This window comes from Rattus norvegicus, chromosome 10, assembly GCF_021556685.1.
Source record: "Rattus norvegicus strain SHRSP/BbbUtx chromosome 10, alternate assembly SHRSP_T2T, whole genome shotgun sequence".
In the NCBI taxonomy this organism is placed as follows: domain Eukaryota; kingdom Metazoa; phylum Chordata; class Mammalia; order Rodentia; family Muridae; genus Rattus; species Rattus norvegicus.
In genome coordinates, this window is record NC_141543.1 from 75284764 (window position 1) to 75302637 (window position 17874).

Here is a 17874-nt window from a genome sequence, read left to right on the forward strand (position 1 = left end):
AGGATTTGAGTTGGAACATTTGTCTCAACCCACTGGCTAACACCTCGCAAAGACTGAATGACTGATGTGTATACATTGTGATGTGACATTTTTCATATACAAAATTCAATGCTATCTACCTATAAAGCTTTTGCTTATATAGAACAGGATAAGGGGTTAGAAAGGACTCTTCTCAAACTAGAATCAGTTTGCATTTTTCCAGATTCAAATTTAGTCAATTGTTGGGGGTTGGGGAGACAGAAAGAGGTAGATTTGAGAATACCAAGCCATGTGACATAAGAGACATTTTGAATAGGGTCTTTTTGTATAATCCTGGCTGTCCTAGAACTTGCTCTTTAGTCTTGGCTGGCCTCAAACTCAAGAGATTTGCCTGTCTCTGTCTCCAGAGTAGAGAGATTAAAGGCATGCACCACTATACCCAACTACATGAAAGACATTTAAAAATCAACAAGGGACCATGCATGGTGACAAACACCAACAACCCCAGCACTCGGATGGCGGAGGAGGAGAAAAGTTCTAGAGTAGCCTAGCCTACATAGCTAGAACTTGTCTCGAAATGGAAGGAGGGAAACAAACAAGCAAAGACAAGCGATTCCAACTATAAATTTCAAATGTGCCATTAACAGTTTACAGAGTGCTTGCCTAATGTGCACAAACACCTGGGTTTGACCCTCAGCACTGCCTAAGTTCAATTTGGTGGAGGCAGCAGCATCGGATTTCCAGTCTTTCATGGCTACAAAGCAAGTTTGAGGCCAGCCTGGGATGCACTGGGGCTGTTTTAAAATAATAGAAAAAGAAAAGAAAAACTTTCAAAAGTACACACTTGTCTTCAGACAGGTATAAATTTGATAATTATAATGATCAAGAGAAAATTATGTCGAAAAGTTACCCAGGTAATCTGTAAATAGTACTGTAGCCTGGTTTGGTTATTAATGCTATTAAAACTTAAAAGTAAGGAGCTGGAGAAATGACCCAGGGGCTAAGGGTACCTACTGGCAGCTCTTTCAGAGAACCCAGGCCAAGTTCTCAGCACTAACATGGTAGCTCACACAACTATCTCTAACTCCAGGGTAGAGACTCTGATGTCCATTTCTGTCTCTGCTGACATATGTGGTACACGGAACACATACAGGCAAAAAACCCATCCACATAAAATAAAGTTAAATGGAAGTTAACTGTGACTCCAGGGTAGCACAATGAACAAAGCAATGGGCTCCAACCCTAGCACTAAAGAAACAAAACAAAACAAAACAGCAAAACAATGACTTAATGGCAAATTTCTTAAGTGGGGAGGACTGGTAAGACACTGATTAAGTAGAAGTACTTGTTCATAGCCTAGTTACTTGTGTTTAGTGCCTAGATCTTAAGAGCTGAAAGTTCCCAAAGTTCTCTAACGTTTGTCTTCTTTTACACTCTTCTGCACTATTTCTTTCATACTGAATTCCAGGTTAAATACCTTCCTCAAGACTAGAGGAGGCATAAGTACAAAATAAACTAAGAATTAAGTCCCCTAAATCCCAAGAAACCCCAGGCATGGTGGCACACTCTTGAGATCCGAACCTGTAAGAGGCTGGGCATGCACGCAAGGCTGGCCTGGGCCACACAAAAGCTCATCTCACATACATAAATACCTGCATTCTTTGAGCAGACACCTCAGAGTTTCCTATGATATTGAAAAAGATGGCAGCAGTGTCAGCAAACTGTGTTATAATTATGTAAGATTAGCCACATAAGACAGAGAGGAGGAACTGGCTGAAATGGTCCTATTTCATGCTGCCAATCAACAGACCTTTCAAACATCACGATGAAGACAACCACTCGCTTAGAACAAGACTTCCACAGAAATGGCAACAAAACCCACCCATTTTTATTTTATTTTTTAAAGATTTATTTATTTAACGTATATGACACTGTCACTATCTTCAGACACACCAGAAGAGGGCATCAGATCCCATTACAGATGGCTATGAGCCACCATGTGGTTGCTGGGAATTGAACTCAGGACCTCTGGAAGAACAGTCAGTGCTCTTAACCTCTGAGCCATCTCTCCAGCCCCCTCATTTTTATTTTTGGGTGGAGTGGGCTGGTTCAAGATGTAGCCCTGGCTATCTTGGAATTCACTCTGTAGATCAGGCTGGCCTTGAACTCAAAAATTCACCTGCCTCTGCCTCAAAGAGCTTGGATTAAAGGTGCAAGCTACTACCACCCTTAAAAGTGATGAAGAAGTTCACTTTACACAGCATATGGCTGGCTGGGTTTTACATTTCTAGGCTTATTTGGGTTATAAAAAGCAACTTCATTTGCAAATACAACTACTATTAGAAGAAAGGGGTAATCTGAGAGAAAACAGAATTACCATTCAACTCTATCACATTTCCTACTTTCATGTCAAGTAAGAGAACATAAAACCCCAACCACATAAATTCTACATACTTTTTCAGGATTTGTTTTTTCCTTTAAACAAAGGATTTCCCCTTCCTACTTTTCCTCCACAGCCCTCTCATTTGGATCATTTGTTCCTATGTTGGTACAATGTATCCCTAAGGAGTTTCAATGAGTTGTGAAACAACTGTTATTCATAAGCAAAAAGAAAAGAAAGAAGAGAGTGTGAAGGCAAGACTGGCTGCAAGTGCAGCACAGCTGAGAAGTCACTCCTCACACTTTCACCATGTAAATAATGCACAGATCCTGCGGGAACATGCCAAACACCAGGATTCTTAATTAATGGAGCTCTTTAATGTGCAAATCAGGAACAAATTGCAAGTTCTGACTTGCATTGATTATGAAAACATTAATTGAATGAGCAAGACCCTATGAAAGACAGAGTCCCAAGTCTTCCAAGGACCGAGAGAATATGAAGCTCTGGAAACCAGACAAGTCTGACTGTCATCTGAAGTGCAAACCTGCACCTGAGTGCTCTCCAGTACACACGAATTAAAAACCAAGTTCAATCAGAAAGCAATCACTACAAAAGCTTATATCCCACTACCATATCACATTAAACTGAAAGATGAATGTGTGCTCCTCAAGCTTACTGATACAGCTTTAAGGAAAAACAGAAATAAAACCGAAAAACACTACCACCACCAAAACATTTTATATATACCTATATAAAATGTGTGTGTGTGTGTGTGTGTGTGTGTGTGTGTGTGTGTGTAGGTATAACAAAACAATGCTGTCTCTTTAAAAAGAAATTCATTCTATATAAATTATAGCCATAAACTTTTCCTGCAGTGCAGCCTAATTAATTCTTGTTCTATACACAAAGGGAAATGCTGGGTGACAAATGGGTGTGAAGCCAGAAAGCTGCCAGGTCTGCAAAACATTTTCTACTTCAATTTATAAGCAATTTTGCAGTAAATCATCAACCAGAACCTGGAATCTCAGGAATCTCTGAGTGTCCAAACCACATTATATCACTTATCAAAGGGAGAAGAAAAAATAGTTTAAAGACATCTCATTTTTCAGTTTTAACCCACATCAAAATCCAGAAGCTTTATATAATCTATTATTCTCTTCTGGGTAAGGTTTTAGTGCCAAAGATATATATATTTCAAGCAAAAGTAGGTTGATGTAGATCATCCCTCTATCCCTAGAAACACTGTATCGTGTATCCATTACCATAAGAAATATTCCTGAGTTATCTGGGAATATGCACACAACTATTTACACCCCCTCCTTCAATCTAAGCAAAATGTTCACAATCAAGGCAAGCTGAAGGGTTCACCAGCAAGCGGGTGGAAAACAGGTGGGAAACACTCTCAAGGAAATGAGGCTACTGGTGAGGAAAATGGAAACTCATACAAGACAAAGAAAAAAGCTGGACTGCCTCTTTGTAGTCAAACCCTTCCCCCATCCTTAGCCCACAGGCTGCCGCTGAGCTGTTCTCTTCCCCATAGTTCCACACTCCCCAGAATGTCATATAAATGGAGTTTTAAAGTGAATAACCTTTTGAGGTTTTCAGTTAGCATAATACCACTGAGATTGATTCTTTTTTATTGCTGAGTAATGTACCACAATTTGTTTATACATTTGTCCAATTTGTTTGAAGGACATTTGGGCTGTTTCCAGTTATGCTGATTATGAATAATGCTGCTGTAAACGTCTGTGTGCAAGTCTTTGTGTGAATGTTTTCATTTCTCTAGTAAGATCTAGCAGTAGGACTGCTGTGTTTGGATCCTAAATACATGCTTACATTTATTTTTAGAAATAAAACTTTTTCCCAAGCTGTTTTTCCAAAATGGCTGTACTGTTTTGCATTCCTACCAACAACCACCTAAGAAAATCCCAAGTTGGTGTCAGATGTTTGTTTCTGCACACTCCAATGAAATCCAGAGGAATCTCCTGTGCCCATTACATAACGTGACTGGGTGAGATGTCGTTCCATCTACTTATTTGCCATAATACATTTTCTCTGGTAAGGGTTCTGTCCAATCCTTTTCTGTGTCTTTATTTTTATTTATTTTTTTACATTATTGCTTTGTGTATACATGTGCATGTGTGAAGGTCAGGGAAAACTTTCAGGAGTAAGTTATCTCCTTCCAGCACTGGATCCCAGGGAACTGAATGCATGCCTTCAGCGTTGGTGACAGACATCTTTACCCTCTGAGCCAAATTGCTGGCACCTGTGCATGTTTTAAATGAGTAATTTCATCTTGTGTTTTGAGAATCCTTACATATTCTAAAGGCATGTTTTTGACTGGAACATGATTTGCAAGCCTTTCCTCCTATCTGTACCTTGCTTTTTCACTGTTAACACAGAACACAAGGTTCTGATGCAGACAGCACAATCACTAATTTCTTCTTTGGGCTTTACCTTTTTGTCTTAATTATTTGTTTTTATTTAGACTTTGCTTTGGTGTTTTACCTGCATGTATGTCTGTGTACCACAAGCTTGCAACTCCAGCAAAGGCCAGAAAGGGGCACCAGATCCACCCTGGGACTGGAGTTACAAAGGTTTACTATATACAGACTCTGGGAACTGAACCTTAATCCTCTAAAAGAGCATTCAGTGCTCTTAACCACTGAGCCGTCTCTCTAGCCCCATAGACTGATTTTGTGTTATGGTGTCTAAGAAATCACTGGCTAACCCAAGGTCATGAAGATTGTGGTCTTGAAAACACTTTATAGTTTTATGTTTTATACGTAAGTTATTATAAACTAGCTTGAACTGATTTTAATATAAGATCTGAGACATATGTTCATTTGTTATTTGTAAAAAATATTCTCTTGTCTTTTATGAATTTTAAGTGATTGTCAAAGTTACTGTCAGCTATAAACAGAGTTTGAGGATAGCCTGGCTATGCAAGACCCTGTAGACAGTAGGGGAAGGGAAAAGAAAGAAGATTTTGAATGCTAAAACCCCCAGCCTACTCATTACAAATTTAAAATCTCTTATTGTGGGCCAAGGCATGGTGGCACAGGCCCTTAACCCCAGCAGTGGCAGGTAGACCTCTGAGTTATAAAGCCAACCTGGTCCACAGAGCAAGGTCCAGTCAAGGCTACAGAGAAACTCTGTCCCATTAAGATGGGATCTGGTATACAGGGCAAGTTCTAGAAAAACTGGGGATATATAGAGAAACCCAATCTCAAAAAACCAAAAGGGAAAAAAGAAGAACAAAAGAAAGAAAGAGAGGTGAAAGGAGATGATGGTGCCTGCCTTTTATCTAAGGCAGAGGCAGGCAGATCTTTGAGTTTCAGGCCAGCCTGTTCTATCTAGTGAGTTCTAGGACAGCCAGACTACACAGAGAATCCCTGAAGAGAGAGGGGGGAGGGAGGGAGGAAAGGAAAGACGGAGGGAGGAAAGAAAAAACGGAGGGAGGAAAGGAAAGACGGAGGGAGGAGGGAGGGGGGAGGGAGGGAAGAAGAGAGTGGGAGAGAGAGAGAGGATAGAAAAATGGCCCAGAGGTTAAGAGCTATTCCTCCAGAGGTCGTGAGTTCAATTCCCAGTACCCATATGGTGGCTCACTATAGTCGCTTGGGATCTGATGCTCTGTGTGCTGACAGACATAAATGGAGGCAAAACGTACATAAACTACATAAAAAAAAAGAGAAAGAAGTAGAGGAAGAGGAGAGCTAGAAATGTAGTCAGCGATAGAGGGCTTGCTATATATACACAATGTGATGGGTATAATACCTATACCAAATGGTTAAGAGAAAAGTATCTGCTATCGTAAATGTCCTAGTCTCTCATCCTTGGTCTGGTTCTTTATAAACTTTACTCAATGGTAGAGCCAAAGCTGGACATGGTGGTACAGACTGGTTATGCTAGCACTTTGGAGGCAGAAGCTAGAGGATCACTAATAGTTCAAAACCAGCCTAGTCTATACAGTAATTCCAGACCAGCCAGGGCTACATAGCAACTCTGTCTAAAGAAAAACAAAACAGGGGCTGGGGATTTAGCTCAGTGGTAGAGCGCTTGCCTAGGAAGCGCAAGGCCCTGGGTTCGGTCCCCAGCTCCGAAAAAAAAAAAAAAAAAAAGAACCAAAAAAAAAAAAAAAAAAAAAACCAAAAAAAAAAAAAAAAAAAGAAAAACAAAACAAAGAAGACTTAAGTGCATATAGTACAAGCATGAGGATTGGAGTGTGTATTCCTAACACCTATGTAAAAACCAGGATCAGACACACACACACACACACACACACACACACACACACACAGAATGGAGAGCAGAAAGGAAAGGGGGTAAAAATACACTTAATGGAGCCAACTGGGCTTTAGTGGCACACACCTGTAATCTCAGAATTTGGGAAGCAGAAAGAGGATCAGGAATTCAAGGCCAGCCTTGGCTACATAGAGATAATGAGTTTGACAAAGATATGAGAGTCTGTTTCATAAAATAATAACAATAATACTCATAGGGAAGCCTTTGCACTCATTGTTGTTTATATAATAGACAAATATTTCCATTAAACTATCAGTTTTATATTAGTCACTTCAAGGTTTTGTCTGAAATATAAGATTTCAATAAAATTTTACCATTAAAAATAAGAAAAGAGGGAGGAAGGAGAGAAGGGTCTGTGTTATTGACAATAGTACAGAGTTTCAGAGTATAGTCCTTATCATTTTGGTTTGGGTGTTGTTTTTAAGGACAACCCTGGCTGTCCTGTAACTTCATCTATAGATCAGGCTAGCCTAAAATTCATGAATCTGCAAGAAATACATACATCTTGAGTATTGGATTAAAAGCAGGCACCACCATGCCAGTTTTCCTTACCATCTTTTAAACTATTTGAATGCATTGTCTACTTAAAAATAAACAGAACTCACTAGGTGGTGATGGCACATGTCTTTAACGTCATATTCAGGTGGCAGACTTAGGCAGTTCTTTGAGTTCCAGGCTAGTGTGGACTATAAGACAGCCTGGTCTTTCAGAACAGTCAGGACTACCCAAAGAAACTCTGTCCTAAAAAACTAAAGCTAAAATATAGTAAACAAAACTCTTAAAAATACTGCTTAATACAAGCCCATTACTTCCCATGATTTATTTAAATTTGAAAACTTCATTTTTTAATTAAAAGTTGTTAACATTTATTATTGTTGAGGTGGTACATGTATGCTACAGCATGCAGATAAAAGTCAAGAGGACAACTTGAAAAGTACTCAGATTCTAATCTCAGAGAACCTAATTCTAAAACCAATGGCCTTTCCTAAAAGACTTAACATGAACCGTTGACTGGCGGATGTGCTGTGGTGACTCAACTTAGACCTTACGTTGGATCAGGGTATTTGACCTGCCTAGTCTGTCAGTCTGCCTAGTTGCCCTGATTGGTAGTTTGTTACCTGTTTTATACACTTCTGTTACAAGTGAAGATTTTCTACAACTAAGGCAAATGGCCAGTGGAAAGCAAACACATGTCAAGACTCTGGAACCTCCTTGAGAAAGTGTTTATGTATAGTGTGAAGTTGAAAAGGGATAATAAGCTATTTATTGATACCGTTGTTTATGTTGTTATCTCTCCAAGATGCATGTTGTGCTATAACATGGTACAAGGAATAAAAATTTATCTGAAGCAAAAAAAAAAAAAAAAAAAAAAAAGGACAACTTGAGGGAATCAGTTCTCTCCACCCTATCTGCTCCAGGGACTGACTTCAGGTTGGAAAGTGAGGTGGCAAGCAAGCACCTGTACCTGCAGCCCCAAGAAAATGCCGTTCTCTAAGTGCCGAGGTCATATTAGTAGTAAGTGTGTTAGTCTATGAGGCCGAGGCTGTTCCTCCATAAGAACACTTGTTTTTCTTTCAGAGGACCAGGGTTCAGTTTCTAGCACTCATATCCTGGCTCACAACCATCTGTAACTCTAGTTCTAGAAGATTCAACATCCTCTTCTGATCCCTGTAGGCACTACACACAAGGGCCTGCATACTCATAGACATAAAATAAAAATAAAATTTAAAAAAGATATTTAAATTAAAAACAAACACGAACTGCCATGCTATTCAGTAGGATGTGGTGATTCACGCCTTTAATCCCAGCACCCAGGAGGCAGAGGCAGGGATATGGTTTTAGCTCAGGGCCAGACTGATATACATAGCAAAACAGCTAGGGCTACAGAGTGAGGCCTAAAACAACAATAAATCGAATCAAGTTGAAATCATTGCAGGTCTTGAGAAAAGGGCCACAGAACAATGAGGTGAACATAAATCAGAAACGGGAAAATGAAGGGAGCAAAGAAAACACGTTACTAACAGTAGAATTTGTTTTAAACTCTTAGGCAAGTGAAAAAATTCGAACTTCCCCTACATTTATGTACATTATACTGTGTTCCTGGGTGTTTTGCTTATGGGAAATATCAAAATGTCAACCATTGTTTCTATTAAAGGTCTTTAATGATATTGCATTTTAGACCTGTAATGAAACATGGTACTCACTGCAGTTTGTAATGCATCTCATTAAACACATTAATAACATGCATTTAACTGAAAGGTCAACTTACTATGGTTAAAGTTTAGCTTTCCTATTATCACTTCATTTAAAGCTGTACAGCAAACTCTGGGAAGACAACAGACTGCCTGTTACAGAAAAGCTCTCAATTCTCCCATCTGTCCACACCAGCAATTCTTATGAAAAATTAACTGCCCAGCTAAAGCAGAGAACTTGTTAGCATGCACAAGGCCCTGGGTTCATTTCCTAGCACTATTAACTAACTTGCTAATATTTTTATGTGGAACAATGATTATAAGATTTTTTTCTTTTCTGAGACAGAGTCTCAGTAATTAGGCCTGACTATCCTGGAACTTACTATATAGACCAGGCTAACCTAGAACTCAGAGATCCACTATGTTTAAAAGGAGGGGCCACATCCAGCTAGTAAAATGTTTAGAGCTGGAGAAGCATCAGTTCAGCAGTTAAGACACATGTTGCTCTTGCAGAGGACCTAGGTTTGACTCCCAGCACCCCCAAAGTAGTTCACAACCACGCATAAATCCAATTCCAGGAAATTCAATGTCCTTTTCTTGCTTCCAAAGGCACCAAGAATGTATGAGGTGCACATAAATACATGCAGGCAAAACACACATAAAATGAATAAATCTTTAAAAAGAATTAATACCTTATTTTTTAGCAATGCATGCTGAAAAACTTAATAAAAAAGATCAAAGTGCATATATTATTTACTTCATAATGGTGCAGAAGAGAGAAGTTGCCAGCATAAAGAAAGATGCAGTGGGGGCTGGAGAGATGGCTCAGAGGTTAAGAGCACTGACTGCTCTTCCCGAGGTACTGAGTTCAAATCCCAGCAACCACATGGTGGCTCACAACCATCTGTAATGAGATCTGGTGCCCTCTTCTGCTGTGTCTGAAGACAGTGATAGTGTACTTACACATAAAATAAATAAATATTTTAAAAAAGATGCAGTAAGATTAACATGAGTTAAGCATTTAAATTAGTGATATTAAGTGGGGGTTCATTGTGTTCACCTTCCTACTTTAATATAGGCTATGTATATAATGTAGTATATATAACTTATCTGGCATGTTCTTAAATAACCTGCCTTTTTCTTACACAACACTGTCACCAACAGGAAAGCCCTAATTCCTGATGTTTTAAGACTGGTTAAATGAAAGTCAAAGGGGGAAAGCTAATATCTTTGGAGAAGTAGCTTGTGTGAAGAGTGTCCCTGAATTTTGTTACAGTTACTCTACAGCTTAATCTTACACAGCTACTAGGAAATCACTTCACAGTTCAAGAGATATAACTGCCAATATACAACAGCAAGGGGCCTGGAGACTAAGAGCGAGGAAATATTCCTCACATTTCTGAAAAGTCAATTTTGAAGTGCTGAAAGTACAGACTTGGTTCTAGGGATCTACAGTGCTAAAATATGGCTATTACGTCTATTTAAAAGTTATCAGGAAGACCCTGAGAGTAAATGATAGTGCAAGGAAAATATACTGAAAATACACAACCTAAGAACAGAATCCTGTATTCACTGCAGTTTACACTGCCAGAGAGAAGAGCTTGAAGGGCTGGAGAGGTAAATAAACAGTGCTTACCACTCCTATAGGATTGGAGTTCAGTTCCCAGCACCCAAGCCAGATGGCTCACAACTGCCTATCAGTCCAGCCAGGGGATCTGATGCCCTCTTCTGGCCCCCAGAGGTACCTGCATTCATGTGCACAAGTGCACATATATACTCATAATTTTAAAAATTAAAAATCAAGGGGTTGGGGATTTAGCTCAGTGGTAGAGCGCTTGCCTAGCAAGCGCAAGGCCCTGGGTTCAGTCCCCAGCTCCGAAAAAAAAGAAAAAAGAAAAAAAAATCAAAAATCAAGGCTTGAGAGATGGCTCAGAGGTTAAGAGCACTGGCTGCTCTTCCAGAGGTCCTGAGCTCAATTCCCAGCAACCACATGGTGGCTCACAACCATCTATATGGGGGGGGGGGGGGGGGGGTCTGTTGCCCTCTTCTGGCCTGTAGGCATACATGCAGACAGAACACTGTATACATAGTAAATAAATCTCTTTAAAAAATTAAAAATCATATATATATTTAAAGAACTTATGAAGAGATCAGACAGGTAGGAGAACTCAAACAGTGTACTTGGGGTCACCAAAACCCCAAAAACATATTCAAGGTTGGACCAGTGAGATGGAACAGCAGGTAAAAGTACTTTCATTTCAAGTCTAATGAGCTAAAATCTATTCTTAGAACCCACATTAAGGTAAGAGACAAGGAACCCCACAAAATTCTCTGACTTCCATCTTGGGATGTCTAATGTACACACTTGTGCTTGTTTGCTCCAGCTTGCATGTTTTTACACACACACACACACACACACACACACACACACACACACACACTAATAACCAATATTAAAAAGGAAAATACTTTGCTAAATGCTTCTGCAATAAGGAAATCACTATCAACCTACCTTTCTATAGCATCATAAGAGGTAGGTTTTACAAGTATTAGTAGACTATAACACTAGACGATAATTAGATTAAACTACACAGGGATTCTAAATACTAGTAAGAAGATGGTAGGGGCTGGAGAGATGGCTCAGCGGTTAAGAGCACTGACTGCTCTTCCAGAGGTCCTGAGATCAATTCCCAGCAACCACATGGTGGCTCACAACCATCTGTAATAGGATCCAATGCCCTCTTCTGGTGTGTCTGAAGACAGCTACAGTGTATTCATATAAAATAGAAAAATAATAAATCTTAAAAAAAAAAGAAGATGGTAAAAATACATGTTCACATAGTTGAACATTGCCAAATGTCTATCAACAGAAAAAGATAACTCTGGTACCTAGTTCTTACGGAAGAATGTATGCCAGACACTGTGTAACTACAATGTTTTACATTGATTGTGGCCTTTAATTCTCACAACCATATTAGTCCTATCTTACTGTGAAGTAACCTGCCTAAGACCATAGAGTTAATCAACTGCTGAGATAGTGTCTAACCAGGCAGGGTGTTAGGGTACTTGTACTCTAGACATGGCAGCACACATGACTCTACCCCTAGCACTAGAGAAGGAGGCAGGAAGATCAGAAGTCCAAGGCCATCCTTAACTACACAGCAAAGTAGAGGACAACATGAATACATGAGACACTGTCTCTAAATAAATAAATAAATAAAAAGGTAAATAATCCAGCATTATTTAACGCTGGTGGAAGCAAGAGAATTAGGAGTTCAGGGTTATCTTCTACTACACAGCTAGTCCAAAGCCAGGTTAAGGTACATGAGAACTGTCTAAAACTGAACAACAAACCCTGGAAATCTAACTATAACTGTTCTGACTAAGCATACCTTTAATCCCAAGTCTGGATGCAAGGGCAGGTAGGTCTAAGTTTGAACCAGACTGATTTACACAGCACCTGAGCCAGACAGAAGACTTTGTCTCAGAAAAACAAACAAAAACCTACTGAATCAAAAGCAAAGTGAATTGGTATAGATTTGGCCTGTTTCATACTAACTATTTACACTAGTTACCAAGAATATGCCCCGATAGTGTTGAAAAACATCCAGACAGGCGTGTATGTAACATATTAAGTCTCACGTCATAAGATGGAGGCAAACAAGAAGCAGCCGCCTTCAGTTGCATGGAAAGTGTGGTTATTAGATCCCCCCACCCTTCAGTTGCATGGAAAGTCTGGTTATTAGATCCCCCCACCCTTCAGTTGCATGGAAAGTCTGGTTATTAGATCCCCCCACCCTTCAGTTGCATGGAAAGTCTGGTTATTAGATCCCCCCCACCCTTCAGTTGCATGGAAAGTGTGGTTATTAGATCCCCCCCACCCTTCAGTTGCATGGAAAGTGTGGTTATTAGATCCCCCCACCCTTCAGTTGCATGGAAAGTCTGGTTATTAGATCCCCCCCACCCTTCAGTTGCATGGAAAGTCTGGTTATTAGATCCCCCCCACCCTTCAGTTGCATGGAAAGTCTGGTTATTAGATCCCCCCACCCTTCAGTTGCATGGAAAGTGTGGTTATTAGATCCCCCCCACCCTTCAGTTGCATGGAAAGTGTGGTTATTAGATCCCCCCACCCTTCAGTTGCATGGAAAGTGTGGTTATTAGATCCCCCCACCCTTCAGTTGCATGGAAAGTCTGGTTATTAGATCCCCCCCACCCTTCAGTTGCATGGAAAGTCTGGTTATTAGATCCCCCCACCCTTCAGTTGCATGGAAAGTCTGGTTATTAGATCCCCCCCACCCTTCAGTTGCATGGAAAGTGTGGTTATTAGATCCCCCCCACCCTTCAGTTGCATGGAAAGTGTGGTTATTAGATCCCCCCACCCTTCAGTTGCATGGAAAGTGTGGTTATTAGATCCCCCCCACCCTTCAGTTGCATGGAAAGTCTGGTTATTAGATCCCCCCCACCCTTCAGTTGCATGGAAAGTGTGGTTATTAGATCCCCCCCACCCTTCAGTTGCATGGAAAGTCTGGTTATTAGATCCCCCCTACCCTTCAGTTGCATGGAAAGTCTGGTTATTAGAGCCCCCCACCCCATCCTCTCGGAATGTAGTAGCAAACAACACTCTGTCCGTCCTTCTCTCTTCTACTACAACCTACATGTGCCAGACTAACAGACTTAAGAGTGATAGATGCTCACCAGGACAAGGCAACTGGGTAAGTGCAAAGAATTAGAAAGGCCAGAAGTGTCACAAAGCAGAATTAAAGTAACATGCAAGCTACTCGAAGATAAAGATAAAGAAATCGAGTATGCAATGCTAATCCAGAAATACCTGTATTTTAGTGAATATTCATAAAGATTCAGGAAAGAAGACTAATAAGTAACAAAATGTTAAAGCTCTTACTATAAAATGTTTAAAACATTTGCTCTAGAGCAGCTTAGAGTTCATCCAAAGGCATCTCAGAAATGAGGATACTAGGACACTAAAAATAGCCAAGAAGTACTCCAGAAACCTAAAAAAAAAAATTATATCATGTATTTAGGGAGGAAAAAAAGAAGTCAGGAGAGATCAGTCTCACAATACACACTCTGATCCTGAAAAGGCTGCCCAGATTTCACAGAAAACAAATTTCAAGTATGAATATGACAGACCACAAAACTAAAAACTGTCCACAGAAAGTCATTTCTAACTGCTTAGTCTACAAAAGAAATGCTGTGCCAGGTGTGGTAGCCTGTGCCTTTTAATCTTAGCAGTGGGGAGATAGAAAGTAGATCTCTGTGAGGCCAGGCAGGTCTACATAGTAAGACCCTGTCTGAAAGAAAGAAAGGAAGGAAGGAAGGAAGGAAGGAAGGAAGGAAGGAAGGAAGGAAGGAAGGAAGGAAGGAAGGAAGGAAGGAAGGAAGAGAAATGAAATTTCTATCCTCAAAGTTGCACATGCATCCTGAATTGTGCTCAAATGATTCTATTTAAAAGCGATACCAGACCAGATGTCCTCAATGCTGTTCCAAATTGAACTCCCTACTATAAAAGGTTACATTTTGGGTTTCATGGGGGCTTTTTGTTTTGTTTTTGTTTGGGTTGCTCAGCATGCCCTTAAATCCTAGGCTAAAAGGATACTCCTGCCTTAGTCTCCAAAATAACCAGGACAGCAACTTCTCAGCATACAAGTTAGGGTAGCCATGCTGCCCAAGACTCACATTTCCCTGTGCCCCAGTACTCTGGTGCCACTGGATACACAGGAGACAGCATAGTGTGAGGGGGACTCCTGGTTTAAGGGGAAAAAAGCTGGAGTTTTACACCTTTTGTTAATGAACAAACTCTTTGAGTGAGCCACTATCTCTGGTTTTCTCATCTGTAAAGTGAAGGAATTAGGAACCAAGTAACCTCTAGATTCTTTTTCTCTAGAATTCTTTGAGTTTATAGCGCAATAATTCTCTTCCAAAATAATTCTTCCCCTGCAGTCAGTCTCTTTTCTCTTTGTTATCCAAAGGAAAGATAGGAATAACATCATTTAACTTGTTCCAAAGCCCTCCTGACAGAGGAATGCATCCTTTAAGAATCTGTTACAACCAGCATAAGGACTGAGTTTAACTACTCAATCTCTCACTCCCTTTTGTTCTACATCTGTAGGTTTCCCAATACTTTAAGAAGTAACTCATCCAGAGTGGTGGCATACTCCTTTAATCCTAGCACTCCAGTCAAGGAGCAGGAAGATATGAGTTCAAGGCATGCCTGGTCCACAGATCAAATTCCAGGCCTGCCATGGCTACACAGAGAAACCCTGTCTCAAAAAAATCAAAAAGAACAATAAAACTTTAAGAATTAACTCAAAAAGCCAGAGAAGGCTGGCAAGTGATATCATAAAACAGACATGGCTCATATGCCCAATACACTTTACAGTTGTCTTCATCTGATAATAAGTTATATTGCTATTTTTAGAAGAAGGGTTGATAATTCAGCTTTTTAGATAAGCTCAAATGTAACCGAAGAACTAAAACCGATATTCTATAGTATACTATACCTAAAATTAAAAAAAAAAAAGTTTTTATTTTTTACATCCAATCCAGTATACCCCAAAATGATATGAGTATTCTTACTATTTTTCAGAGCACTGGCAAATTCTGGGCCACCTTTGTCCTTGAAGACAGGGAAAACATCTGGTTGAGGCAATTGATTGGTAGTCAAGAGAGCTTTTTGTAGTTTGATCCTTCCTTCCAAGAGCTGGTCCCACAACGCTGAAGAAAAAAGTAAAAAGAAAACCCCGTGTCAGGGTCAGAAGGTCTCTCTGGGCTGGGCTCTGAAGGACAAGAACACCAATTTCTAAGCAGCATACTCGATGAGTTTCGTGCTATACAAACATTCCTCGCTCTAGAAAATAAACTCTCTCTCTTGCTATGAGAGAGGAAACGTTGACAAGAGGAGACAACACTCTCCTCTTCAACCTCCCACAAGGATTAGTGCAGAACCTGCTAAGCAGCTATACAGGAACTGGGATGCAGGCCTCTGGTCACAGACTAACTGGACGGACACTGGAGAGACAGAACAACCACAACTAAAGAGCAGACGGATGCAGAAACTCTGAAAAGCAAGCAAGCAGCAAAAGCACACACGCACCTATCTGGTTCTTCACAGCTCTTCCTTTTTCCACTTCCTCAGAAACTTTAACACCGGAGAAGGCCATCACCACGCCGTCATCTTCACTGTTCCTGTCCTCTTCTCTGTCTTCCTCATCCTCACCTTCTAAGTCTTCCTCAACATCTTCTGAGATCTCCTCCTCCAGGCCCTCTGAATCCCCATCTTCAGAGCCTCCTTCATCAGGTATTTCATTGTCTAAATCATAAGGGATTTAAAAGGGTAAGGGAGTTACCTAAAGAAACATACCAGGCCACGTCTTTCATTTCAATTAGTCTGTGGGATCTTATATGGAAGAGCAAACATGTTATTGTGCTCTATTCAGCTGAACACACTTACTACATATCTACCACGTCATCTGCCATCTCTAAAATGCTAACGGAAACAAAGACAGACAGAGCATGAGTCCTGGTAGCCTGAAACACACTCTGAAGACAAAGCCTTAGAACTACATCAGGGACTGAATCGCACTTATCATAACCTGAAAGAAGTTCCTCAGACATTATCACTGGACCCTCAACAAAGCTCCGCTGACCTCCCTAAAATAATGGCGTCCTCTCAGTATCCATATCCAGAGACTTCTTCCACCTTGAGAAATGCACTACTGCTTAAAACCATAAGCTGATTCTTTCTCAGGAAAGATGGAAGCATTATGTTTTCATTTACAATGACAAGAGGTCAGTTTCATGAGTAACTAACACACAGGAAACCAATACAAGACCTGAAAAACAAAAAGTCAAAATATAAAAAGCACCACGCACATGTCAACTTTTTTTACCACAGAGCCCTGCCAATACCCGTTATGCATTGCACATTCTCCCCCTCATTTTAGGGTGAGACATTAACCTGAAGTTGGTAACTTTGAGTTCTAGGTTTCTTTTTATTTGTTTGTTCCTTTGAGACAGGATGTCAGGTGTAGCTCAGGCTGGCCTTGAACTCCTGATCCCCCTGCTTCAGTCTCCCCTAATTCTGAGATAAAAACTATCCTCATTCTCACCTTCCAAGTCTTCCTCAACATCTTCTGAGAGCTCCTCCAGGCCCTCTGAATCCCCAGCTTCAGAGCCTCCTTCATCAGGTATTTCATTGTCTAAATCATAAGGAAAAAAAGGAGAAGGGATTACCTAGAGAAACATACCAGGCCACATCTTTCATTTCAATTAGTCTATGGGATCTTCTTTTTTTTTTTTTTTTTTTTTTCTTTTTTTCAGAGCTGGGAACCGAACCCAGGGCCTTGCGCTTCCTAGGCAAGTGCTCTACCACTGAGCTAAATCCCCAACCCCTAGTCTATGGGATCTTATATGAAAAAGCAAACATGTTATTGTGCTCTATTCAGCTGAACCATCTACCATCTCTAAAATGCTAACGGGAAACAAAGTCAAATGAAATGAGATAAAAAGCTTAACTGGGCTTTAGGATTCTTTTTAAAGTGAAACGCTGACCCCTAAGGCCCTTCCTAGTGCCAACTCAATGGTCTTTCCTAAAATAAGTAGAGACACAGAGACTTCCAGAAACAAAACAGTTTAACCACACACAACTAAGCCCAGAGTTTGGGGTGAATATGTCTACTCACCCGATGAACTTGGCAGAGTCTGGTCCCAATGGTCTTCTTTCCAAGCTTTCCGAGAAGTGGTCTTGCCAGAATACCTTTTGTCGGTGTCCAAGAGGGAGACCGGTGCCAACTTTCTAATACTACTCACTGGCAGATCATCTTCTTCCTCTTCCCCTTCATCAAACCTGTCAATCACTCTGGCTCTAGTGGCTGTTGAGGAGGGAGGAGAATAGAATCTTAGGTTAGAAAAAACTTTACTAGGAACCCAATTAAGCCATTTCAACCCCCATCCCATCTTCTTGTGCTAGGTGAGTACTCTTACTACTGGGCTACATCCCCA

The 17874-nt window shown here is 40.4% G+C and overlaps 1 protein-coding gene across 3 annotated transcripts in view; it reads right to left on the reverse strand.

The window, feature by feature from the left end:
- Positions 1 to 17874, reverse strand: part of Aatf (apoptosis antagonizing transcription factor) — a 93148-nt gene that overhangs the window by 74191 nt on the left and 1083 nt on the right. For all 3 annotated transcript variants that reach the window (XR_015630141.1, NM_053720.1, XM_087569326.1), the window contains exons 2-5: positions 17556 to 17744; positions 16983 to 17072; positions 15968 to 16183; positions 15451 to 15588 (exon numbers count right to left, since the gene is read on the reverse strand). Coding sequence is in view for 2 of the 3 variants with exons in the window: in NM_053720.1 (NP_446172.1) it covers positions 15451 to 15588; positions 15968 to 16183; positions 16983 to 17072; positions 17556 to 17744 (633 nt within the window). In the remaining variant the exon portion in view is untranslated. The remainder of the gene's footprint in view (positions 1 to 15450; positions 15589 to 15967; positions 16184 to 16982; positions 17073 to 17555; positions 17745 to 17874) is intronic.